At 47.9% G+C, this 25,786-nt stretch overlaps 1 protein-coding gene across 1 annotated transcript; it reads right to left on the reverse strand.

The window, feature by feature from the left end:
• Positions 1-15,302: 15,302 nt before the first annotated feature.
• LOC144767642 (uncharacterized) lies at positions 15,303-25,209 on the reverse strand. Its single transcript, XM_078651040.1, has 2 exons — positions 24,621-25,209; positions 15,303-16,897 (listed from the first exon to the last, which is right to left on the reverse strand). Exons 1-2 carry the CDS (start codon positions 25,146-25,148, stop codon positions 16,718-16,720), a joined length of 708 nt encoding a protein of 235 aa, XP_078507166.1. The 5' UTR covers positions 25,149-25,209; the 3' UTR covers positions 15,303-16,717.
• Positions 25,210-25,786: the final 577 nt, after the last annotated feature.

The raw sequence follows: 25,786 nt of genomic DNA on the forward strand, positions 1-25,786 counted from the left end.
TAGGGAAAACAAATCTGGTGGAAAATAAAATGTCTTTCCTCCCCAAATTTACCTTTTTATTTCATGCAATACCCCAAACTTTAAAGAATGAGTGGCTGGCAAAAATGCAGGGCTAAATCAGCAGCAGTATTTGGGCCTCAAAAAGCCCTCAGATAGCTTTAAAGAAACTATGAAGGAAGAAAGACAAAGCAGGTCTATCCTGCCTGAGTTGCGGTACTATACCAGGGCCTTTATACTGAAGAATGGAAAGATGCTGCTACAGGAGCCAGATAGCTCAGATATTGGCAGAATGGTAGGAGTCATGTTGTCGGGCATAAGAGGAAGAGAGCAAGGATTATGTATATGTATTACAAGAAGCTGAGTCTGAAGGTATTAGAGCATGGCTGTATTATGGTCTTGAATTAGAAAGGAGAAAAAACGTACCTATTACCAACATCTATATGGGATGCACATGCGTTGTCCCGAATTCACCAAGGACATTCTGGCAGCTCCTTTAAAAGCGTCACGCCTGGTGAGGTAGGAACATGTGTTGGGAAAGGGTGAGCTGATTTCCTGGGACAAACTTGGAGGCTTCTAATAATAAAGTCTTGAAGTTAAAATATTTTCAAGTGAAATGTTGGTTCCAGACAGAAGGGGCGGATATAGGGACATCGAAGGGTTAGAGTCCAAACTAATCCAGGGGTCACCAAGAATGAAAGAAGTCTCTAGATGGTAATTTATTGGTGGATTTATCAGATGCTGTTTTTAATCTTCCACGTGAACTTTGGAAAAGTCTCTTGCCGTTATGCAGCTAGAAGATTTATGGCAAGTATCTTTTAATACTCTGTACACTACAGTCCATGCAGCCAATTTAAGGAAAATGACACGTTTTGTTCACATAGGGTATATTGGACCCCTCTAAAACTATCTAAGTTGGCGAATGGAAGAGTGCTGAAATGTATAAAATGCAGTCTATTAAAAGCTGATGATGTCCACATGTTTATGAAATGTCCAGGGATCCAAAGGTTCTGGGTCGATGTGAGTAGATGTATGACCTCCATTCTTGATATGGCACTTCAGGTAAGCTTGCCTCTTATAATCTTTGGGGTGATAGCACAACATAAAAGTTTGAGAAATGATGAATAAAAGGATTTTCTATTTAATCCTTCTTGCTTGGAGGGAGATCTTTAAAAATTGGATCAGTAATCTTCCAGCTATGTGTCAGACTGGGTAATGTCTATTAAATATATCATGAAGTTAGATAGAGTAGTAGCGAGAAAGAGAAATCAATTTTGGACCCCAGTACTAAAATGGTTAGTCAGTGGGGTAGAGATCTACTGAAACAAAAGGGGAAAGTCCAATAATTACGCCTTTTCCTGGTCCCTAATTCTCCCATTTTGATCTGCAAATTGGTATGGATGGCCAGGGCGGACGTTTAAGGAGAAGAAAATTGGATTATATGCCTTAGGTATAAATGATCTTCGGAGGCAAGGCACTCATAGAGGAAGATCTAAGAGGTTAAACCTATGGCAAATGAGGACTAATAATAAATGAATAAAGAAATGAATGAATAAAACAATCTTTCTTTTTTGAAAATAGAAATATAGCAGACAAATTGCGTATTTTTCTTATTATTTAAAGCAAAGGCCCGAAGGCAAAGCATTCTATTGCAGAGTTAGCTTTAAATGCTGAGAAGGCACACTATAGAGTTAATAGGCAATTCCTAATGCGTGCCCTTCGATGGCATGGGTTTGGCCCACGATTTCTTCAACTGATCTCCTTACTATATTCTTCTCCCTATTCTTCTGCTATGATTACTTGAGTACAGTCACCGTGTCCCCATACTTCACTCTATATTGAGGCACAAGGCAAGTTTGCGCCTTGTTAGCCTTGGTATTCACTCTGGCCTTTAAACCCTTTCTACATCGACTAAAACATTCCATTGATGTTTCTGGTTTCCTCAAAGACATGCACATTACATTTACAGAATATGTGGATGCTATCCTTCTTTATATTTCTTAGTGGGATTCCTCTCTGCCACATTTCTTTAAAGAGCCAAAAGCATACTTGGAAGTTTCTGGTGGTAAACTTAATGTAGAAAAGTCAGAAGTGATGCCTCTGAATACATTCTGTTTCAAAACCTCCTTCACTGGAATGGGATTTTCCTGAAACTCTTGCAAAATAAAATGCCTGTGGGTCTGGTACTACAACAATCTCAAGAATACCTTAAAAACAAATATGGGTGTTCTTGTCTCCAAAATTATTAAACTGACACAGGGCTGTTTGCCACTATTTTTGTAATGGTGAGGTCGCCTTGATACAATTCAAATTATGATACTCCCTATCAACAATTTTTATCTTATGTTTTTACCTACTAAAATCCCATGGACACACTTCACAGCTATCTATAGGCTATTATCTTGCTTTTTTCTGAAATGGAACATCTTCTCGTATTTCACTACATAGCCTCTGGTTGTCAAGTCCTTAGGTGTGGTTAATTTCCCACATTTTTTTCCTGTACCACAAAACTTTTAGTATTAAGCAGTTCAAAGGCTGTTTTATGACACCTTGGTTCTACATCCAAATTGTGGTACAAATTGAAGCTTGCAGTTATTTCTCCCTTCTCTCACAAGCACCTGCTTTACATGCCCCATCCCCCTAAGTATTGGATACCTTCAATTATTTTCCACTCCTGCTCATTATTCATGCCATATTTGGTAGACCACCCATCCTCATATGAGCACTTTGTTCAAAGTCCAATTTGGTACAACAAATGGTTCTCGAATAATGGTAAATTGCTGCTTTGGTGAGTTCGGTTGAACAGTGAACAGGAGTTTATTAACAATGTCTCTATTGCTCTATTATAACAATGTGGTCATTCCTTTTGGAAGCCTCTCCTCGACCCTTTAAGTTACTAATTTTCTGAAACAATATCATCTTTTGGAACCTATGCTCTCGACCACACACTCCATTCCCTTTCATCCCCTCCTCTACCTAGTCATGACGCATAGATTTGCCCCATCTCCATTACCAATGGCTCCAAAGCTGCTCTTATTAAAATAACATTCCGACAGACCCAAATCTAAAATTAAACTCATCTGGGAATCGAATTGAAAGTACAATTGGCCTATAATCTTATGGGAGAAAATTTACAACACTACAAGCCCTTCTAACCTCACTCAAACAATATACTCTTTTTATAAAGGCTTTATTATACCTCGGCACATCTCTTCAAACTAAAATTGCTCAAAACACATAATTGATGGTGTTGGAATACAAGCTCTGGATCATACCTTCTTCTGTTTTTCATGTGTTCCAAGCTCTCTCAATTTTGAGATCAAATATGGCCATGATTGAATGTAATTTTGGGTATTAGCTCTCCACTCTCAACTACTGCTTTATTTCTTGGTGGCTTGAGTAATGTCTGGTCTCACCTCTACCTGGGCATCTCAAATAGTTGTAGAACTTGATCTTTTATAGCAATCACATGGATCGGCATAATTTACATTCTACCTTTCTATTTTCCAAACACAAAGCATTGTGGGAACAACTTATCAGACACTTATCCCTGCATGCAACTGTTAAAGCTTAATTAACTGCCAACTAACCAGATATTGTCTGTACTTATTACTCTGCATGCTTACCATGTTGATTTATTTCCCTTTTCATTATTGACTTGAATCCACATAGTTCACTATTGTATATTTATCTTATGTAATGTCACTGAGTTTATAAAGCATGTGTGCACCAAATGGTTTCATAGTGCTATAACGGGAACAAGGATATGAGATACAGAATATGCTGTATCTGCTCGCAGGCAGGTCGCTCCCCACGCTGCTGCATGGCTCTGCCTGCATTGTTTTTGCCAAATCTTGTATTTTTCCCCTGTGCCTAACTTTCTTTCTTGCCCAGACTTGTTTTATTCCCCTGTGCCTGTACTTGCTTTCTTGCCCAGACTTGTGTTTATTCCCCTGTGCCTAACTTGCTTTCTTGGCCAGACTTGTTTTTATTCCCCTGTGCCTGTACTTGCTTTCTTGCCCAGACTTGTTTTTATTCCCCTGTGCCTGTACTTGCTTTCTTGCCCAGACTTGTGTTTATTCCCCTGTGCCTAACTTGCTTTCTTGCCCAGACTTGTTTTTATTCCTCTGTGCATGTACTTGTTTTCTTGCCTAAACTTGTTTTTCCTTCCTGTGCCCAGTTCTCCCGTGGCCCCCGCCCATTTTACCCGCCGCTGCGTCCCTGTGGCCCTGCCTACCTGCAATCCCATTCGCCGCCCCGCTCCCGCCTCCCAGCTGCTCCTCCCTCCCACATCCCCTCACATGGAAGCCACGCAGCGGTGAAAGGAGCGACCTATGACCCTGCTCGCAGGCAGGTCGCTCCCCACGCTGCTGCGCGGCTCTGCCTGCATTGTTTTTGCCTAATCTTGTATTTTTCCACTGTGCCTAACTTTCTTTCTTGCCCAGACTTGTTTTTATTCCCCTGTGCCTGTACTTGCTTTCTTGCCCAAACTTGTTTTTATTCCCCTCTGCCTGTACTTGCTTTCTTTCCCAGACTTGTTTTTATTCCTCTGTGCCTGTACTTGCTTTCTTACCCAGACTTGTTTTTATTCCCCTGTGCCTAACTTGCTTTCTTTCCCAGACTTGTTTTTATTCCTCTGCGCCTGTACTTGTTTTCTTGCCTAAACTTGTTTTTCCTTCCTGTGCCCAGTTCTCCCGCGGCCCGCCTATTTTTCCCGCGGCTTCGTCCCTGTGGCACCGCCCACCTGCAATCCTAAGGCAAGCCCGTCTGTGCCCGTCCGTGCCTGGACCGTTCCCAGCGCCAGGACCCCTGGACACCACGAACACCACGGTGCCCGACACCGCTACGGTGCCAGAACCCTCCACGCACTCAACACCGGACGATCACACACCTGCTTCCTGGCTGCCCTGAAGCGCCCACGGAGCTTTCACCTACCGGAACTGCAGCTTCACAAGCATCCGCCCCACCACGCTGCTGACCAGGAAAGAACCCAACCACCTCAGATGCATCCTTCTCAACACCCGCTCTGCCCGAAAACATGCCGTTGAACTACTGGACTCAACCTCTCCAGACGTCACCTTCCTGACGGAGACCTGGCTGAACCCCGCCTCGGCACCCGACATAGCCATAGCCGTCCCGGAAGGCTACAAGATCACCCGCAAGGACCGCACCAACAGAGCGGGAGGAGGAATCACCATCGTCCACACGAACACTCTCAGAGTCTCGACCAACACCGACGACACCCTCAGCACTGCTGAACACCTGCACTTCCAGATCCCCACCGACCCCAACACCACCCTCAGAGGAACCCTCATCTTCGGGCCGCCCGGACCCCGACCACAGTTCAGCGACTCCATCGCCGACTTCGTCAGCACACATGCCCTCGCCTCCACGGACTACATCCTCCTTGGGGACCTGAACTTCCACCTCGAGAACAATGACAACACCAACTCCACCACCCTGATCGACAACCTAGCCAATCTCGGACTCAGACAACTCGTCACAACACCCACCCATTATGCCGGTCACACGCTTGACCCCATCTTGACCCCGAACTCCACTGGACCGACCACCGCTGCATACACTTCACCTTCAAGAAACTCACCACGCACCACCGCACCCAACAGATGCCTCACTGCTGCTTGAGCAAAGTCACCGAAGACCAGCTAACCACCACCCACCCTCGCCTAGAGCCCACCCGCCGACCATACCGACCTCGACACCGCCGCCCGCAACCTCAGACAGTGGATCAACGACTGCGCCAACACCCTCACCCACTTGTGGGACACCCCCGCGCCGCACGGCCACCAGCTGCTGCGTGTGCCCCTCTGCTCTGCTGTGCCTTACTGCCTCGGCGCCGGCCTCGCGGCCGCCTTGCGTCTCCCCTTGTGCTTTGCTCCAGCTGTTTTTTGTTTTTGTCGTAATTTGTGCTTGTTTTTTGTGATATTTTATTTTGCTCTGCTAACGTATTTTTTCCTCCTGTTCTCGATCTGTTCCCCCCCATCTGTGCCTGTAGTATTATTATTGTTTGTTCACTCAGCTCCTTCCCCTTTTCCCGCCGTCCTCGCCGCTCTCCCTCCCCGCTTCCCGCCACCGCAAGTTGCCCCGCCCCTTTCTCTTCTGTTCCCTCCCCGCTCCCGCCTCCCAGCTGCTCCGCCCACCCGCGCACTTGGCCTTATATGGCGACCGTGCGACGCAGGTGAGTGTGACCCACTTGTGGGACACCCCCGCGCCGCACGGCCACCAGCTGCTGCGTGTGCCCCTCTGCTCTGCTGTGCCTTACTGCCTCGGCGCCGGCCTCGCGGCCGCCTTGCGTCTCCCCTTGTGCTTTGCTCCAGCTGTTTTTTGTTTTTGTCGTAATTTGTGCTTGTTTTTTGTGATATTTTATTTTGCTCTGCTAACGTTGTTTTTTTTTCCTCCTGTTCTCGATCTGTTCCCCCCCATCTGTGCCTGTAGTATTATTATTGTTTGTTCACTCAGCTCCTTCCCCTTTTCCCGCCGTCCTCGCCGCTCTCCCTCCCCGCTTCCCGCCACCGCCAGTTGCCCCGCCCCTTTCTCTTCTGTTCCCTCCCCGCTCCCGCCTCCCAGCTGCTCTGCCCACCCGCGCACTTCGCCTTATATGGCGACCGTGCGAACGCGCAGCGGGCGCGCCGATTGTGCGCCGAAGGCGCGCCAAAGGTAAGCCCGTCTGCGCCCGTCCGCGCCTGGACCGCGCCCAGTGCCAGGACCCCTGGCCCCCACCGACGGAAGCCGACCCGACGAACCTACAACGCCGCCGATCTCATCGCACTCAACACCGGCCGCATCCCAGGATGTCATCGAGCCGCCCCGAGGCACACCCACGGACCCTTCAGCTGCCACGCCTGCAAGTTCACCTGCATCCGGACTCACTCTGCACCAGCACTCGCCAAGCCGAACATCAGCAGCAACCACCTCAAGTGCATCCTGCTCAACACCCGCTCCGTCCACAGACACGCCGTAGAACTCTGGAACCTCCTCGACACCACCGCCCCTGACGTTGCCTTCCTCACCGAGACCTGGATGAACGCCTCCTCAGCCCCAGACATCGCCATCGCCATCCCAGAGGGCTACAAGATCATCCGGAGGGACCGCACCGCCAACCAGACGGGAGGAGGCATCGCCATCATCCACAGGGACACCATCCGCATCACGACCAACACCGACGACACCCTAACCACCGCTGAACACCTGCACTTCCAGATCCGCACCGACCCAAAGACCACCCTCAGAGGCACCCTGATCTACCGACCCCCGGGACCATGCACACGATTCAGCGAGGACATCGCCGACTTCGTCAGCCCGCATGCCCTCCCCTCCGCCGACTACATCCTCCTGGGGGACCTCAACTTCCACCTGGAGAACAACAGCGACCGCAACACCATCAGCCTGCTCGACAACCTCGCCAACCTCGGACTCAAGCAACTGGTGACCTCCCCCACCCACCTCGCCGGACACACACTCGACGCCGTCTTCTCATCCAGCAAAGACGTCACCTTCAGCCACGCAACAGGACTCCACTGGACGGACCACAGCTGCGTCCACTTCACCTTCAAAAGAACGACGATCCACCACCACCAGCAACAGGTTGCCCGAAGAAGCTGGAACAAGATCACAGCCGACCAGCTCACCGCTTCCCTGAGCCAGCACCCTCCCGCCAGCTCAGCGAACCCCAGCCAGGCCGCCGACAACCTCACGAAGTGGATCAACAACTGCGCAGACGAACTCGCCCCTCTGAGAACCCCACCCAGCGGACCCTGCAGCAGAAAAACACCATGGTTCACCGACGAACTCAAGAGCTCCAAGAAGAACTGTCGAGCCCTCGAGAAAGTCTGGAGAAGGGAACCAACTACGGACAACATGACCACCCTCAAGCGCGCCACCCGGAAACACCACCAACTGATCCGCGCCACCAAGAAAAATACATACAAGGACCGGCTGGACAACAACGCACACAACTGCAAGGAACTCTTCAACATCGTGAAAGAGCTCTCCAACCCCAACGCCGGAAACAATGACATCACCCCGTCGCAAGACCTCTGCAACTCCCTCGCGTCCTACTTCCACAACAAGATCGCGGACATACACAACAGCTTCAGCAACCAACCAACGCAAGCCACAACCGCAACAACGCCACCCACCTCCACCCTCCGCACCTGGACTCCGATCAGCACCGAAGACACCATCCGCACAATGAACTCCTTCCACTCCGGATCTCCGACTGACCCCTGCCCTCACCACGTCTTCAACAAGGCCGACGCTGTCATCGCACCCCACCTGCGGGACATCATCAACACCTCCTTCGACACCGCCACCTTCCCTGAGAGATGGAAGCACGCCGAACTCAGCGCTCTTCTCAAGAAACCCACAGCAGACCCCACCGACCTCAAGAACTACCGTCCCATCTCGCTCCTCCCGTTCCCGGCCAAAGTCATCGAGAAGACCGTCAACAAACAGCTGGCCGCCTTCCTCGAGACGAATGGATCCCTCGACCCCTCACAGTCTGGCTTCCGAGCGAACCACAGCACCGAGACCGCCCTCATCGCTGCCACCGATGACATACGAACTCTGATGGACAACGGAGAAACAGCGGCCCTCATCCTCCTGGACCTCTCCGCGGCTTTCGACACTGTCTGCCACCGCACCCTAGTACAGCGCCTCGGCAACATCGGAATCCAGGACAAGGCACTGGAATGGATCACCTCCTTCCTCGACGGAAGAACACAGAGAGTCCGCCTACCACCGTACAAGTCAGAGGCCACCAAAGTCATCTGCGGCGTCCCCCAGGGATCCTCACTGAGCCCCACCCTCTTCAACGTCTACATGAGCCCCCTCGCGGCCATCGCACGCCAACACAACCTCAACATAATCTCCTACGCCGACGACACCCAGCTGATCCTCTCCCTGACCAACGACCCCACCACCGCCAGAGCCAACCTGCACGAAGGGATGAGAGATGTAGCCGAATGGATGACGACCAGCCGCCTGAAACTGAACTCGGACAAGACGGAGGTCCTCATCCTGGGCTCCTCGCCCTCCGCCTGGGACGACTCTTGGTGGCCCCCCGCCCTGGGCACCGCACCCAAACCGACGGACCACGCACGCAACCTGGGCTTCATCCTGGACTCCTCCCTCTCCATGACCAGACAAGTAAACGCCGTCTCCTCGTCTTGCTTCAACATCCTGCGCATGCTACGTAAGATCTTCCGGTGGATCCCCACCGAGACGAGGAAGACGGTCACCCAGGCCCTCGTCACCAGCCGACTGGACTACGGCAACGCCCTCTACGCCGGAACCACCGCCAAGCTCCAGAAGAGACTCCAGCGGATCCAGAACGCCTCGGCCAGACTCATCCTCGACATCCCCCGACGCAGCCACATCTCCGGACACCTGAGAGATCTGCACTGGCTCCCGGTCAACAAGAGAATCACCTTCCGTCTCCTCACCCATGCGCACAAAGCCCTACACGACCAAGGCCCGAGCTACCTCAACAACCGGATCAACTTCTACACTCCCAAGCGCCTCCTCAGATCAACCAGCCACGCCCTCGCCGCCGTCCCCCGCATCCGAAGAGCGACAACAGGAGGAAGATCCTTCTCCTACCTGGCTGCCAAGACCTGGAACTCACTCCCGACCGACCTGCGCCTGACCCAAGACCACCTCTCCTTCAGGAAGAAGCTCAAGACCTGGCTGTTCGAGCAGTAACGGCACCCCCCCATCCCAGCGCCTTGAAACCCTACGGGTGAGTAGTGCGCTCTATAAATGACTTGATTGATTGATTGATCACCCCGATCACGAAACCCTCCAACAATCATACCAACAAGAAAGCCAGCTGGTTCACTGAAGACCTCCGGGCCTCCAAGCAAACCTGCCGAAAGCTGGAGAAGATCTGGCTCCGTGAACGAACACCGGACAGCCACGCCGCCCACAAGAATGCCACCTGCAGACACCATCACCTCATCAGATCCGCCAAAAGGGCCTCCTTCAAAGACCGCCTAGACAACAACGCGCACAACAACAAAGAGCTCTTCAACATCATGAAGGAACTCTCCCACCCCAGCTCCAACCCCAACAACGTCCCACCCTCGCAAGACCTGTGCGACTTGCTGGCCACCTTCTTCCACCGCAAGATCACAGACATCCACGACAGTTTCAATGCCACGACCGCCCTGATAACCACTGAGACCACCATCCGCACCAACCGCCTGCTCTACTGGACCAACATCAACGACGATGACACCATCAAAATCATGAACACCATCCACTCCGGATCTCCGTCAGATCCATGCCCACACCACATCTTCAACAAAGCCAGCACATCCATCGCACCCCATCTCCGGAAAGTCATCAACACCTCCTTCGAGACAGCAACCTTCCCGGAGAGCTGGAAGCACGCCGAGATCAACGCCTTACTCAAGAAACCCAAGGCGGACCCCAAGGACCTCTAGAACTTCCGGCCCATCTCCCTGCTCCCGTTCACGGCAAAGGTCATCGAGAAGACCGTCAACGAACAACTGACCCGCTAACTCGAGGAGAACAACATCCTGGACCCTTCCCAGTCCGGGTTCCGCAGCAACCACAGCACCGAGACTGCCCTCATCGCCGCCACCGATGACATCAAGTCTCTGCTGGACAACGGAGAAACGGCGGCCCTCATCCTCCTGGACCTGTCAGCCGCCTTCGACACGGTCTGTCACCAGACACTACGAACACGCCTCCACAACGCTGGGATCCATGAGAAGGCCCTGGACTGGACCACCTCCTTCCTCTCCGGCAGAACACAGAGCGTCCGCCTTTCCCCCTTCCGCTCCAAAGCCACCGAGATCATCTGCGGCATACCCCAGAGCTCATCCCTCAGCCCAACTCTGTTTAACATCTACATGGCACCGCTCGCCCACGTCGCCCATCAGCATGACCTCAACATCCTCTCCTATGCCGATGACACCCAGCTGATACTTTCCCTCACCAAGGACCCCCACACCACTAAAACCAACCTTCACGAAGGAATGAAGGCCATTGCTGAATGGATGAGGAACAGCCGACTGAAGCTGAACTCGGACAAGACGGAGGTCCTCATCCTCGGATCCAACCCTTCGGCCTGGGACGACTCCTGGTGGCCGACCGCATTGGGAACCGCCCCAACACCCACTGACCACGCACGCAACCTAGGGGTCATCCTCGACTCCACCCTCTCCATGACTAAACAAGTCAACGCCGTCTCCTCCTCCTGCTTCAACACCCTCCGCATGCTCCATGGGATGTACAAGTGGATCCCCACTGAAACGAGAAGAACAGTCACCCAGGCCCTTGTCAGCAGTAGGTTGGACTATGGAAACGCCCTCTACGCAGGAGCCTCGGCCAAACTCATGAGACGGCTCCAACGCATCCAGAATGTCTCTGCACGCCTGATCCTCGACAGCCACATCACACCCCACCTGAGAGACCTGCACTGGCTCCCGGTCAACAAGAGGATAACCTTCAAGCTCCTCACCCATGCACACAAGGCACTCCACAACACCGGACCAACGTACCTCAATAGACGACTCAGCTTCAACACCCCACCCGCCAGCTCTGCTCCGCCGACCTCGCCCTCGCTACAGTCCCCCGCTTCCGAAGAGCAACCTCAGGCAGCAGATCGTTCTCCCACCTCGCCGCAAAGACCTGGAACAACCTCCCCATCCACCTACGGCAGACCCAAGACCTGCTGACCTTCAGAAAACTCCTCAAGACCTGGCTTTTCGAGCAGTAGCAGCATTCCCCACCCCATCGCCTTGAGACCCTCACGGGTGAGTAGTGCGCTTTACAAATGATATGATTGATTGATTGATTGATTGAGAATATGCAGTGCATTAGTTATATGCTTGTCTAAATAATCAGGTTTTAATGATTTCCTGAATTCTGAGTAGCAAGATGCAGATCTTATCTCAAGGGGACATGAGTTCCAAGGTTTGGGGCGGTAACTAAAAATTTGGAGCCACTCAGGAACTGATAAGAAGTGAAAGTAGTCAGAACATTGTGTGCGTTTAGGGGCGTTCTTTAAGATTAGGGAGTTGATGAAGAGGAAACTTTTAGTGTGAAGTGATATAAAAATGGTCTAGCTGACTTTAAAGATTGTTATTTGTTCATCAGGCAGCCAGTGGAGGTCCTTCATAAGGGGGTGGCGTGGCAACATTTGGGTTGTTTGTAAATTAGACACTCTGCCTGTTCCGGATAATTTAAAAAATCTTAAAAAATCTTTTATTGAAGCTTTTGGGTAAGCCAACATAAAGAGAGATGCAGTTATCAATTCATGAGAGGACAAGGGTAATAACGGCCTGGACAAGGGCCTCAAAGGTGAGAAATTTGGAGATTGTTTGAATTTTGCAGAGCAGTAAGAAGGAAGAAGAGAAATCAAAGAGCCTTGAGAATGCCCCAATTGCCATAGGGGGTAAAGCATGTGTTGGATGTTTGCAGATCCACGCCCTAGACCTTAGGGGAGTAACGATACCAATACCCCCGTGATGTAGGCGAGCGGATCACAGAAAGGGTGGGCATGCTGTTAGAATCAGCACTCTGCAAGCGCGGTATCGGCTCCACGCCCTAGACCTTAGGGGAGTAATGATACCAATACCTCCGCGATGTAGGTGAGCGGATCATAGAAAGGGTGGAAATTTACCCAGATAGCCGTCCCCTCAAATATGACCCCAGTTCCAGCAGCCTTATAAATATTGGGTGGTTAAGTTTGTAACCATTAGGCACGACACACCGGGGTGAGGGTAGACCTATGAGAATCATGTGTAACTCTCGTAAACAAACTCTGGAGTCTAAACACAGACTTAAAGACACAAATTTAAATAAAATCGGTAGTTAGTTTAAACCTATAGTCAATATTTGCCGGATATATGGGCTAACTTTAGTACTACGAATTGGATAACAATTGTCTATAGAAAAATAATGCTCTTTACAATATTGCCCTATCACATAGGTCCACACGAGGAGTCTACAAACAAAAGGGTGCAAAAACAGGGCACCGAGCCTCCTGCCAAATGCACAATAGAGGACAGCATCTGTAATGGTCACGCTGCCAGCGGGAAGTGCATAATTCTGTGGTACGTATGGGCATTAATAGGTTAGACATCAGTTTCGCTAATATTACCCCAGCATATCGAATCTGAAATTTCATGCCCTGTTTACCCAACACAGGCATTAAGAAACAGATGGAATTGGTGTACAAGTTTACAGCCTGACCAAAGAACAAAGATACATGTTCACTGGTATGTACTTAGCCTCACCAATTAGATGACAGGTAACATCACAGCCACATGATAAGGGCTTTCATGATGATGTTCTGTGTATTTATACAGACATCGGCGAACTCGATAGTCCCTGCGCAGATTGAAAGACGCAGTATTGATGAAATAATAGACCATCGATTAATTGTCTCCCCGGTTTTAAAGTAAGTTGCTTAATGTATAAACAACAACAGGCCGCCGACAGTGATTTGAATAAATTGTTTTCTCCCTCAAAGAAATTTTGAAAAGAATCTCTTTTCCCACCCTCGTATTTCAGATTGCACGACCCATGACAAATGGTTGCACAACACAAAAGATCATATCTGAAGACAGAGGAATCCTGATTATTAAGAACAGGAACCGTACTCCAACAATTCAAGTAGGTTGGGTTCATAAGTTTTTCACCAAACAGCTTAGATAGTGACATGAGCTAGATGTGCCCACAACTAGAACAATCTCTCTCCAAGTACAATAAATTAATGGCATATATTTCTTTTTAGAAAGAAGAACACATTGGGTTTTAATTCGTCTGTCCTGAAGAAGGTGCCACTATACCTTATGCACCGAAACGCGTCGACAAAGGACTTATTTTATTGTGTGTGTATATTGAATATGTTTATTAATTTGTGAACTTTTTGTTTTATTTAATATTTAAATTTGATACATAATCAACAGTGACTCTGTGCTAGAATACCGTAATACGGAATTGTTAGAGAGAGGTGTGAATATTGTACCAGAGCACTGCGCGAATATAGTTGCAAAAATGTTTTTAATGAAGAATGAATCTGTTTTAATAAAATAAACTTTGAGAGATCTTAATTCAATCTAGTGTGGAGTTATAATAACATTTAGTGTCACGGTTTAAAAACAAAAGTTATTGGATATACATGTAGGCCTGTTGGTCACCAATATAAAAGCCTAATAACACAGAAAGGAAACTTTTTTGAAAACTGCAGATCAAGTGGGACATTTCATCTCTGTTAGAATATTGAACTCTCCATCAAAAGTAAAAGAACACATAACAAACAATGAAAGGGATGCATGTTGATTTATTGTGAATGAGGGGACACTCCTATTAGTTGTAATGTATTCTATCAAAAGAAAAATTGATCATTTACAAGAATAAAAACCATCATAATACAGTTTCAAAAACAATTGAATAAAATTTGATAAGAACATCATGTTCCAAATAAGGACACTTCTATTCCTTTTTCCATTACCTTTAGGCTGAGGAACAGAAAGTCCAAACCCCGTTGGAGTGCTACACCCACACAAAACCTAGGGTATTCCAACAACAGGAAGAGAGCGTTGGACCTTGTATCCTACCATCATAATCTGGTTGCTGATAGGTTCTTAACAACGGTTCCTAGATTTGGATTTCCAGTTTAATAGTGTTCAGCATATGTCGGTGAGGAGTCCAGTGCTGTTAAAGTGAAGAATCTTGTGGCTGGCGGATCACACTATTCAATATACCGAGAATGGTAAGGATGGTTTGAGGGTATGAAGACGATGCACTGCAGTTATATCTCTTAGACTTTAATTTGTATTTTGTTACAAACGTAAAGCTCACAATGTTTGGTGATTAGTTTATTGTGCTAAACTAATGCACATCAACTACAATCAATGAAACAGAAAATAAAAATATGCAAAAGGCAATTCTGGTACAAATATTGCTCTTCAGACATAACTTTATAAATACAAGATTTAATATATATACATACAGTTTCAGAATTTTATCGCAAACTAGAAACGATTAATATGTCCTGCATGAGGATGAAGTAAATACAGATGACATCAGTGAAACGTGAGGGCTATTTTCAACCTCAGAGACTTCGCAGCTGTGAATATTAAAATTACTTTTACACCACAGTGATGTCACAGAATGGTGCAAACTCTTTCCTCTGCATTCACTCACTTTAAAAAGGACCTACCAGTGTAGAGAAAAAAGACAGTTCTCTTTACCCACTACTTCATCTCTAACAATCAACAACCATAGGTATTCCGGATTGTTCCTTTGTTTGATGACATCTTCTTGCTGTTTGAGATCTCTTGCTGCATCATTCTCCAGATATGTTCTGTTGCCCACAGGCAGCAGGAGACACCTAGAGGGAAGCACTCCATCAGACTGGGTATTACCATGCACGATGGAGTCCTCCATGCTCTCAAATAATGAGACCAACAAGCAGTGGGACATCAATGGACAAGCCACTGATGAGCTCAGTATGCCATTTCATTCAGTCAGACTAGACATGGTTTACTCAGTTTCCTATTTTTGAAAGGTGTGGGGGGTGAACAGTTATGGAGTAGTTAAGAGAAGAAATGTCACTCTTGGATGCTGGATTGCGTTACTTTGCATAGGAGAGATGCTACATGGCTGAAGCATGGACGTTCCTGTGCATCCTCCCATGTATTTTGATGCAAACCTAAAGTCTGTAAATCTGGGTTTGTGAAAAAATGGTGTACCTACCTGAAGCTGGCGTAAATAAGAGAAATATCTTTATTTCTCCTTGCTACTTACTCTTTTCATGATTGCTTTTGCATTACCCTTGCCTTCTATCTCATGTTCACATTGTGCAGTTCTCAAGTATTTAAAGTAACAAAGCACCTTTCAACTAAAGGTATTGTTCCTAACTATTTTTGTAGAAAGATTACTCTTATAAACAAATATAAACCTGAAACTCCACATTCAGCAAAGGCTTTTGAATGGTGATTTCACATGTACCTCAGTGTCTGACCATACATAGTCTATGCTTGTGAGTGTACCAAGAGAGACTCCATAGCTCGCATTTGGACATGGAATGAGGAGAGACACCGTCATTGTATTAAGAAATGATCCTTGTGCAATGTCTGCATGTACATTAAAAACCTATAAATAGCTGCAGAGAATGGTTCCTGAAAAGGTAGATGTGGACATTTAGGGCCTTATTTATGACGCCTTGCAAATGTTTTGCACCTCCGTTGTGTCACTTTTCGTGACACATTGGTAGCGTAAGACATGCGCCCTTTGCACCCTATTTACAAAGTGACGCATCTAAGCAGATGCATCACATTGTAATCCCCTGCGCTACATTACGGAAATAAGCCTCATGGAAGTGACACAGTGAAATCTATGAGATCTCAATGCGCCACTTCTAGGAAGCAAATGTGTCAAAACCTTACGCCTGCCTCATGACAGGGGTAAGGGTGATGCAGTGCTGTATTCATTACACTCCCCCTGCATTGCTGGAGTTGTGTCATGCTTCCGACACAACTCCAGAAATGCGTAATTTTTACACCGACAGATACGTCAGTAAAACTGACATATCTGTCATTCCTTGCGACACAAAGCGGCATAAGTAAATATGACACATCCATCATGTCGTAAGGAGAGCGCACTGAGAAGTGAAGCATCGCTTCTCATATATAAGGCCCTTAATGTTTTGTGCTCTTTGTCAGCCGTAGTAATGGTTGTAGATTTGGTTTCTGACGGAGATGCTCACATATATAGCACATGCCACCCAGGCAACTGTAATAGCGATTCCGACCCCAAGAGCAACATTGTTGAGCGTCAGCGCTGTGCGAGAGTTCTTGCGAGCCTGAGTAGCGTCCCCCATGTTATTGGCGTCACGTGTCTGTAAGACAGAAAAGACCATGATACAGTTAGAAACAGTCACTGGGGGCTGAACCCGTTACTCTTGCATTCTGCCTCTTTTCAGGTACTTTCACAGATCTACCAGGAATCAGAAATCCTCCTACTTCCTGAATAGAAATTAGGAACCACTAAGGTAACATGTATTTCACCAGACTGCTGAAAAAATATTCCAGACAGTACGACATGGGACACTTTGGCATTTCTTTTGCCTGGCACATCCACCGCACCCCCAAAGACTGCAATTCTTCCCCAGGATAGGGTGAAATCAAATGGCACTAAATGTAATCCCTATAGTGCCTAGTGCAAAATACTGAAGCAGGTGTCAGATACGTACCTGGCTGCTCCTTTCCCAAACACTTTATAACTGAAACAGTATGCCACTTCTGATGAGTTCTGACACACATCAACCAACCGGCCACATCCACCCGCTTCCAGACAATGCAGGAGTGTGGCTACATTGGTGCAGCAGGTCCAGTGGCACAGGGACCCCATGAGCCCAGATCACTGCTGTATTTTACTATGCCAACAGAAATTCAATGGGCTATGTTCCTTGCTTGCACCAGGGCACTTGGCCTCCTTGCTGCGGAGATGAAATAATGCAGCCTCTCCTAAAGCAAATGCAATACACCCTTGGTAATGTGTACGCAATGGAGCACCTTGCACCACAATATCTAGAAAATTGTGTTGAAAGACAACACCTCCACAACCTGAGCCTGCCTGCATCTAAAATGTAAATGCAAATTCTATCTCACTTACTCAGGAAAAAAAAACAGATGGACTTCTGCAAAACGTCTGTATAACTGATAGTAATCAAACTGATGACTATTCACCCTTAAAATAATCCTAAAAATAATTGCCTTCGCTCTCCTCCAACTTTGTACGGTTCATAAGACTGGGGAGAAGGTGTAGATGATAAGGTTTATGATAGACCAATGATTCCAGGTCCTCAGTTTCAGAGAATTCAGTTTTTAAAGCAGGAAGTTCAGGAAACTACTGGACTTGGTTGCTTAGGCCCAAACACATGTGGAAATGAACCTATTACTTACTGGTAATCTTTAATACTGCACCTGGTAAACACATATCAGTATTGGTTGTGAGCGGGGCAACTGCTGAACATAGAAGGGCAGTTACAATGACGCACTAGACTCTTCACTCGGTGAATGGTCAATGCCAGATTCCACAGGGATCTACCTTGTTATATGTATTTCTTTCATTATCTTGGAAATCGCTGGCTTGTGGCAGAAGTCAAATACTGCATGTATGACAGTAGGGCCCTCATCATGAGCGACCCGGTTAATTACGATATGTGTGGGTACTCCTGTTAATGCACATACTGCAACAAGCAATTTTGTGATGAATATTGTCAAGTAGAACCAGCAAATATTTAACAGAGAAAAATGGCCGGTGTTTACTTTCACCAAAATCTGCCTGTTATTCCCCAAAAAGTCATAATTGGGTGATCTTTATAACACCAGATAAATTCTGACTCGGGAGTTGGGTTTTATCGGTGTAATAAATATCACACTAATTACAGGGCTACCAATAATGAGGGCCTTAATACTTTTCTATTAGTTTAATAGATGTCCCCTCCTTCACCCACTCGCTCTCTATCTGACTGAGAGCATCACCTTGTGCAGCTGAAGTGAGCTTGTTTTAATTTTAACTGTTTTTTAAAAGTCTGAAAAGTCTCAATCCCTCCAATTCTTTTAGGTTTAGGTTTTATAGTGGTCAATTCAATGGGCTTATAGTGCATGATGTTGGCGACTTTCCACAAGTATCCTTAAAGTACAGTGATTAAAAGATATAAGTAAAATGTAAGGCAAGGCACTTCAGTGAGGGAAAGCCCACTCTGTGTTACGCTTGTAACATGGAGTTCCAACAAAACTCCCCCAACTGCCATGTTGTGGAGTTTTTTCTAATGCGCGGCTGGCAAATGTTAAGTTGGCGAGCAATTTGAATCGCCCCGTTCTGGATTTTCTGGTGCTAGAACACCATCCGGTAAAATGTTCTCAATCCGGGCACTTGTGTTCGGTTGCGATGGTTCACATTGAGAAAACTGCTTGAGTAGTAAATCTACTTGAGCAGCAGAAAGAAGCCGCACCCTCTGGCATGCTGCATGGTGCCGTTCGCACTAATTTTACAGCACAAATTCCTCCCGCTCACAGAACTCCATGGAATCTTACAGAGTTTTTATGTAACTCCGCAATCCCGTGAAGTGAAGCTCCACGAGCTCTGCTCAACCCCTAATATATTTGTGAAGGCTGGGCTTGAGGAAGCTTTCCTGATGCAAGTCATTACTCATACAATAACAGCTGCTCAGACTTTATAGGAACTAACAATGTATGTGAATGTCTATCAATAACAAAAATAGCAACAGAGTAAGAGGACCGGGAGAGGGTACACCTCCTCCCATGGGAAGAGTGGGTCCTCCTTCATGGTAGAGGGGCAACATCTATAAAAACGCGGTCAAAACACCGTGCTGCAATTACCATGCATCTTTTACAAGCGCTGGAGGGCGCTGTAGACTAAGGAATAGTAGATGTACTATTCCAACACCTTGCCTACTGTACGTCGGCTGGAGTTGGAATAGTAAATCTTACTATTCCTAAGTTCAGCACCCTACAGCGCAAGTCGTGGTAACGACTTGCGTTGTAAAAGATGCGTTGTGCTGTACCGCGATCTAAAAGATCGCGCTGTAACATCATACAACCTGGTAGAGTGGGGCTGAAGCAAGCAGCCCAGTCCAGGCGTCCAACCAGTGGATTACTGGCTTTACTAGACTTGTCACATGGACCTAAATGCTGCCCTCTGGCACTGGGTACTGCCTCAATCATGAGAGAACTCAAAGCCCACCACACCCCATTAAAAACATCTAGAGAAATTCTGAGCCACCATTTTAAAGATTTTCTATAAAACTGAAAATCTTGTTAAATTGCAGAACATTGGATTAAAGCAAAAATATATGAAAAAGTGTCACCTACTGCAGAGCTGATTAAGTATAGATATTATCCTCCTCTGAATGTTTTATGTAACCTAATTTATTTTGTCAATCTATTTGTTGCTGCAAACCACTGAATCAAGATGTGTGTGAGCTTCAGACAAACTGCCCAGGTGGTGATGTTAGCTTCTATCCGTTCTAGACTGTAGTCCGAATGGCTCTACCAATGCTCTTTGATTGGCTTTGAATCCTAACTTTTCAATGAATGCCAAGTCACTTGGTTTCATCCTGGACCCCAACCTCACCTTCAAGGAACACATTACAAAAAAACAAAGATCATCTGGTTCCAGCCCTCTCTTCAAAAGTTAAAGGGTTTCTTTCAGCAACTGATTTAAGAATTGCTATTCCGACCCTCATACCCTTGCATCTGGATGGTGGTAAAGCCCTGCTCCTTAAAAGTGTGCTACACACCACAGCACATCTTATTCAGGACCTGAAGAAACATAACCACATCTCCCCCAGCCTATTGGGAGCCTATTGCCTTCCCTTGCTGAACCACACAATCTTCAAAACCAGCTGCATCAATTATAAAGCCATTATGTCTAGAACCCCCAATTATCTGCAAACGCGCTCACCATCTCTGGTGGTTCTCAGCACACCCACATCCGGGAAAACATCAAACTGCAGACTAGGAAGTGTAAAAACGAATAAACAAGAGAGCAGATGCTTTCCATCTATTCACCCTGAATCTGGAACATCACCGTATCTGTAAGGACCACTCTTTCTCCAATTTAGGAAAGTGTTCAAGACTCACCTCTTTATTTCTCACTTCACTAAACAACCTCTCTGTTTACTCTGTGACTCTTTGACCCTGTACATGGCTATGTTTGTGCTATAGAAACACCATATACATAGATACATACAAATCACTGATCAATATCTCACCCATGTCTGTAGAAACCCTCAATGCATTGCATGTCAGCTTTACAATCCCTATGCACAATTTAGGTTTTACAGCACCTTGCATTCCGCAAGAGGATATGCATTTTTCAAGATATTATGTTTCCGTTATTTTTGTTTCATGCAACAGTGTAATGGTCTCAAATATACCAATCGGCATTATTCACAACAAAACCAGTGTTTTTTAATGGGCCTGTACTCACCGGTACTGAGTACCGGCACTTCTCATTTTTACTCCTCTGTGTACCGGCACTTCTCTGCTGCCAAGGATTGTACCGGTACTCATCAAAGGTAGGCTCATTGTTGCTTTGGCTCAAGCGCACGAACGAGGCTGTCTGACAGCCAAAGCGTCTCTAGCCCAAGCTGAGCCACCTCTAAACAATTCAGCAGGGCTCATCTGTACAGCTTTGAGTGCGCGGCATTGTCTGCTGGCGGGAGATTTTAATTTTCACATGGATGTGGGCGAGGACTCGGACTCGAATAAACTGTTTGATATTACGGCTCCTCTCGGCCTTGTCCCTTTTCTTGTGGGCCCCACACACGACAAGGGTCACACCTTGGATCAGGTTTTTTCCTCGGCCCCTCTAGTGGACATCGAGCTTCTTCCGGTGCTTTGGACCGACCACAGGCTGGCCAGGTTTTCTGTACTGGGCAGTGAGCAATTGCCCAGCAGCGCCCCTAGACAGTATGGTTCGGTTTCAAGGGCACTGCACAGAGTGACTCTCGAGCTGTTAGCTCAGGCTGCTGTGGACCATCCGTGCCCCCTTTCAGGTGATTTAGAGCAGGACGTAGAGTCCATGCAGGTGTGGCTGCTGGAGAGGCTGAATGACCTAGCCCCCGCAATGGCCCCTCGGGCCACGGCTAAGCGGGTCTCTGCACCGTGGTTTACTGAGGCACTGTGTGCCACTCGTCGCCAGTGCAAGGTGGCTGAGAGGGCGTGGCGCCTCCAGTATGACGTGGAGGCCAGACTCGCTTATAGGACAGCGGTCAAAGCGTACCATCGCGACATTCTCCGTGAGAAAAAGGACTATCTTGCCAGGAGGATAGAGGCTGCCTCCAATTCATGCAAAGAGATCTTTACTGTGGTGAGGGAGTTCACGGCCCCAGATCCAACTTGCCTCGAATAGTGCCATCCGAGTCGTGGGTCTGTGATCTTGCCAAGTTCTTCACGGACAAGATTAAATCTATCCAGGACTCCTTTACAGAGAGGTCTGCTGAAGTGTTTTCCAGCATGGTGGCCGGACTAGTGCCGTCGACCACTCGGGATGCTGTTCTGGCGGAGTTTCCCTCTGTCTCCTCCGATGCCTCCCTTGCACTCCTGGCCAATCTTAAATCGGGCTCGCCATTAGACCCCTGTCCGGCCAAATTTTTGGCCAGGATGGCGGCTGTGGTCAACCCATTGGTCAACCCTCTCTTGAACATGTCTCTTAGCGAGGGGAGGGTTCCGCGGTCCTGGAAAAGGGCAATGGTGGTTCCCCTCCTTAAGAAGCCTGGGTTGGACGCTGAGGTTCTGGCCAATTACAGGCCGATTTCCCTCCTCCCGGCGCTGGCTAAAATTACGGAGAAATATGTGCATGGCGTTCTTTCAAGCTTTCTAGAATCAAATGACCTGCTGCACCCCTCGCAATCCGGTTTCCGCCCGAATCTAAGTACGGAGACGGCACTCCTGGAGGTGTCAGAGGTCATTAGGGAGACACTGGATTCTGGAGGCAAGGCCATGCTTGTCATGCTTGATCTGTCGGCGGCCTTTGACACCGTCCCCCATGAGGCGCTCCTCGCCAGACTCCACGACATCGGTCTGAGGGGGACGGTGTTCAACTGGTTTACATCTTTTCTGGAGGGCCATCGACAAACGGTCTGGGCCTCCCCGAGCTCTGCTGAGATGCCGCCTTTGGGAGTCGGAGTTCCGCGGGGTTCTGTGTTGAGCCCGACTCTTTTTAACATCTTTATGACCCCTCTGGCGGCACTGGTGGAGTCCTTTGGGGCCCAGATCGTGTCCTACGCTGATGACACTCAACTGCTTTTCTCGTGTAGGAAAGATCAGGCTTTTGATGGAGAGAGCATTCGGGTCTGTTTAGGGATGGTCTTCAACTGGTTTCAGCAGAACAGCCTCAAAGCTAATTCCAACAAATCGGAGGTACTGTTCTTTGGCTGTTCCTTGGACCCTGACTGGCTGGCCTGGTGGCCGATTGATATGTGTCCCCCTGCTCAGGCATCCCTGGTGGCTAAAAATCTGGGAGTTAAGATTGATAATAATCTGACCCTGAGATCACATATTCTTGGCTTGACGGGCACTTGCTTTGGCATTCTTAAGATGCTCCGGAAGTTCCTGCCTTTGCTCACAGAAGAGCACAGAAAGATCACAGTGCAAGCCTTAATTGGCTCCAGACTGGACTATGCCAACGTTCTCTATTTAGGGCTTCCGGACTATCTTGTTCAGCGGCTGCAGGTTGTGCAGAACTCTGCGGCTCACGCCATCTTCGGCCTCCATTGGCGAGCGAGAGCATCCGGGTTGGTGCAGTCGCTTCACTGGCTGCCCTTTCCGGAAGCGGATTATGTTTAAAGCGTTGACCCTGGCTCATAAAGCGCTTTTTGGCTCCGGAGCAAGGTATTTACAGCGCAGGCTCGTCTTCTATCGCCCGGTTCGATCTCTGCGGTCGGAATCCTTGTTTTTGCCCGTGGTCCCACGAGTGAGGAAGGCCCGTACCGGGGGGCGCTCTTTTAGTCTGCGGGCCCCTCAGTTGTCGAACACCTTGCCTCTGGCCTTGCGGTGCACATCTAATCTGCTCCTGTTTAGGAAGAGCCTTAAGACCTGGCTTTTTAACCTTTAGGATGTTTTTTTCTTCTTCCCTGTCTGTCTCTGTTCTATGGTGTTATGTTTTTTACACTGAGCTGCCTAAATAAAGCACCGGGACACTCTCATTGAGTAGCCATGCGCTATAGAAATAAAATTTAACATAACATAACATAACATAATGTCCAGTGTTCACCACCACGCTGTTTTTGACAGAGCCGGGTCCATTCAGGCCCTATGCTGTCAATCACATTCACACCATGGTGTGCATTTGTGCACACACTCGAATCAGGCATCCCGCTGACAGCAGCAATAGCAGCAATTAAGAAAGCCACCTGAGATAAGGGGTGTAAATGGCCTTTATCCCACCTGAGTCTTTTGTTAGAGTGTCTGTCTGCTTGTGTCTGGGTGCTTGCCTGCTTGTGTGTGCATGTTTGTGTGTGTGTGAGAGAAAAGCGAGGGAAAGAGGGAAAGAATTCAGACACTAGAGGACTACATTAAAGGACATTCTTGGAATGTTTTGTGTGAGCATTGCTGCTTGATTCTGTGAGTGTGCACTCAAGAAAATATAAGTCTTTGGCCACATAGTAGAAGTGTCTTATATGTCTTGTCCTTAGCCCCACCCCTAGCCCCGCCCACTTGCTACACTAATCGCTCTTTTTAAGAGTACCTGCACTTATTTTTTCCCAATTAAAGCACTGAACAAAACAATAGTTCTTGTTTATGTATTTGATACAGCTAACTATCATTGGCATTGTTGCTATGTGACATGTGTGGATGCAATAACAGAAAACTCACAGAAAGCACCCAAATATTGGATAGGTGGCACGCTGTGTGATGCACAGGATTTTAGTTTGCAAGTTTTAAGTCACACTCCTAATTACACAAGTCAATCCTCTTGGAAATGATCCTACTTAAGCTTCTTTTGGGCCACACCCCTTTGGGAACCTCTGCTCCACCTTTTTTTATCCCACTTTAAGCACAGGGGGAGATAATTGTTTAAACTCTTACTTTAAAGGAGTAGATAAGGGCTCCTATTCCGATGGGCAGGCAGCAGCAGAGCATAGTGAATATCGAGTAGACCAGGTAGTCCGTCTCGTAGGTACGTGGCGGGGCCACAATCACTGTTGGCTGAGTCGTCACCACTGCGCTGTGCCCGTAGGGGTAACCTGGGTTGTAGGGTGGGCTGTTATACCCCACATTGACACCAGGCATGGGTCCAGCTCCAGCTCTATACACTGTGGGATATCCAGGCATGGGCCCAGCTTCACATACTGTGGGATATCCAGGCATGGGCCCAGCTTCACACACTGTGGGATATCCAGGCATGGGCCCAGCTTCACACACTGTGGTATTTCCAGGCATGGGTCCAGCTTCACACACTGTGGGATATCCAGGCATGGGTCCAGCTTCACACACTGTGGGATATCCAGGCATGGGTTCTCCTCCATATACTAAGGGATATCCAGGTCCATATACTGGGGGATATCCAGGGTTGAATGACGGGGGAAGCTCTTTGGAAGGATCGGAGCCGCTCATGTTGACGTTGGAGTGCTCCCCTTTTGGTCTAGGTTTGTGTTTTCTTGTTTGTCTTCCTGGCTGGTATGCTGGAGTCTTCTCTTAGCTCTCTGTCTTATGTCCCTACTGACAGACTGCCAGTCCGAGATTCATAGGGCATGTGGGAGTCCTTATATAGAACCCATGCAGGAAACTCCTGTATTATTTTACCCCCCCCCCCCCTCTTTCATAACACATTGCAACACCTAGTTGGAGCGTGAGTATCGTGAAAGGAGTGTGCTGGGATGGTGTGGTTTTCACACTGCCACACCCAGGCTGCAGGATTTTCCCGTGGGCTCTCCAGGAACTGCTGGGCTGTTTTAATTTAAAGCCTCCCTCACCTTCTGTTTAATTTTCCTTCACAGGTTTAGTTTCACACGGACAGGTGTTTCTTGTGCGAGTTTAGAACACATGCAGACTGGGAGCAGTGCAGAAAAAAGTGTCTTATGACTGCATGCAGCAGGGGCAGTGCTACTGTGTTCACCACTACACGCAATCTGCCCAAATATCTTACCTGTAGAGACCTCTCTACCCCACCAAGGTGTCCCTGCCTATTTCAACCACAACCTTTTTTTGGCTCCCTCTTCTTCTCTGGGCTGTGTTATTTCAGAAGCCCATGT

This window comes from Lissotriton helveticus, chromosome 7 (assembly GCF_964261635.1).
Source record: "Lissotriton helveticus chromosome 7, aLisHel1.1, whole genome shotgun sequence".
In the NCBI taxonomy this organism is placed as follows: domain Eukaryota; kingdom Metazoa; phylum Chordata; class Amphibia; order Caudata; family Salamandridae; genus Lissotriton; species Lissotriton helveticus.

Coding starts and splice junctions, on each gene's coding strand:
- LOC144767642 (XM_078651040.1), bottom strand. CDS start 25,148: ATGAGCGGCTCCGATCCTTCCAAAGAGCTTCCCCCGTCATTCAACCCT. Junction 16,898..24,620: donor CCCTTATCTACTCCTTTAAA/GTAAGAGTTTAA, acceptor TCTGTCTTACAG/ACACGTGACGCCAATAACAT.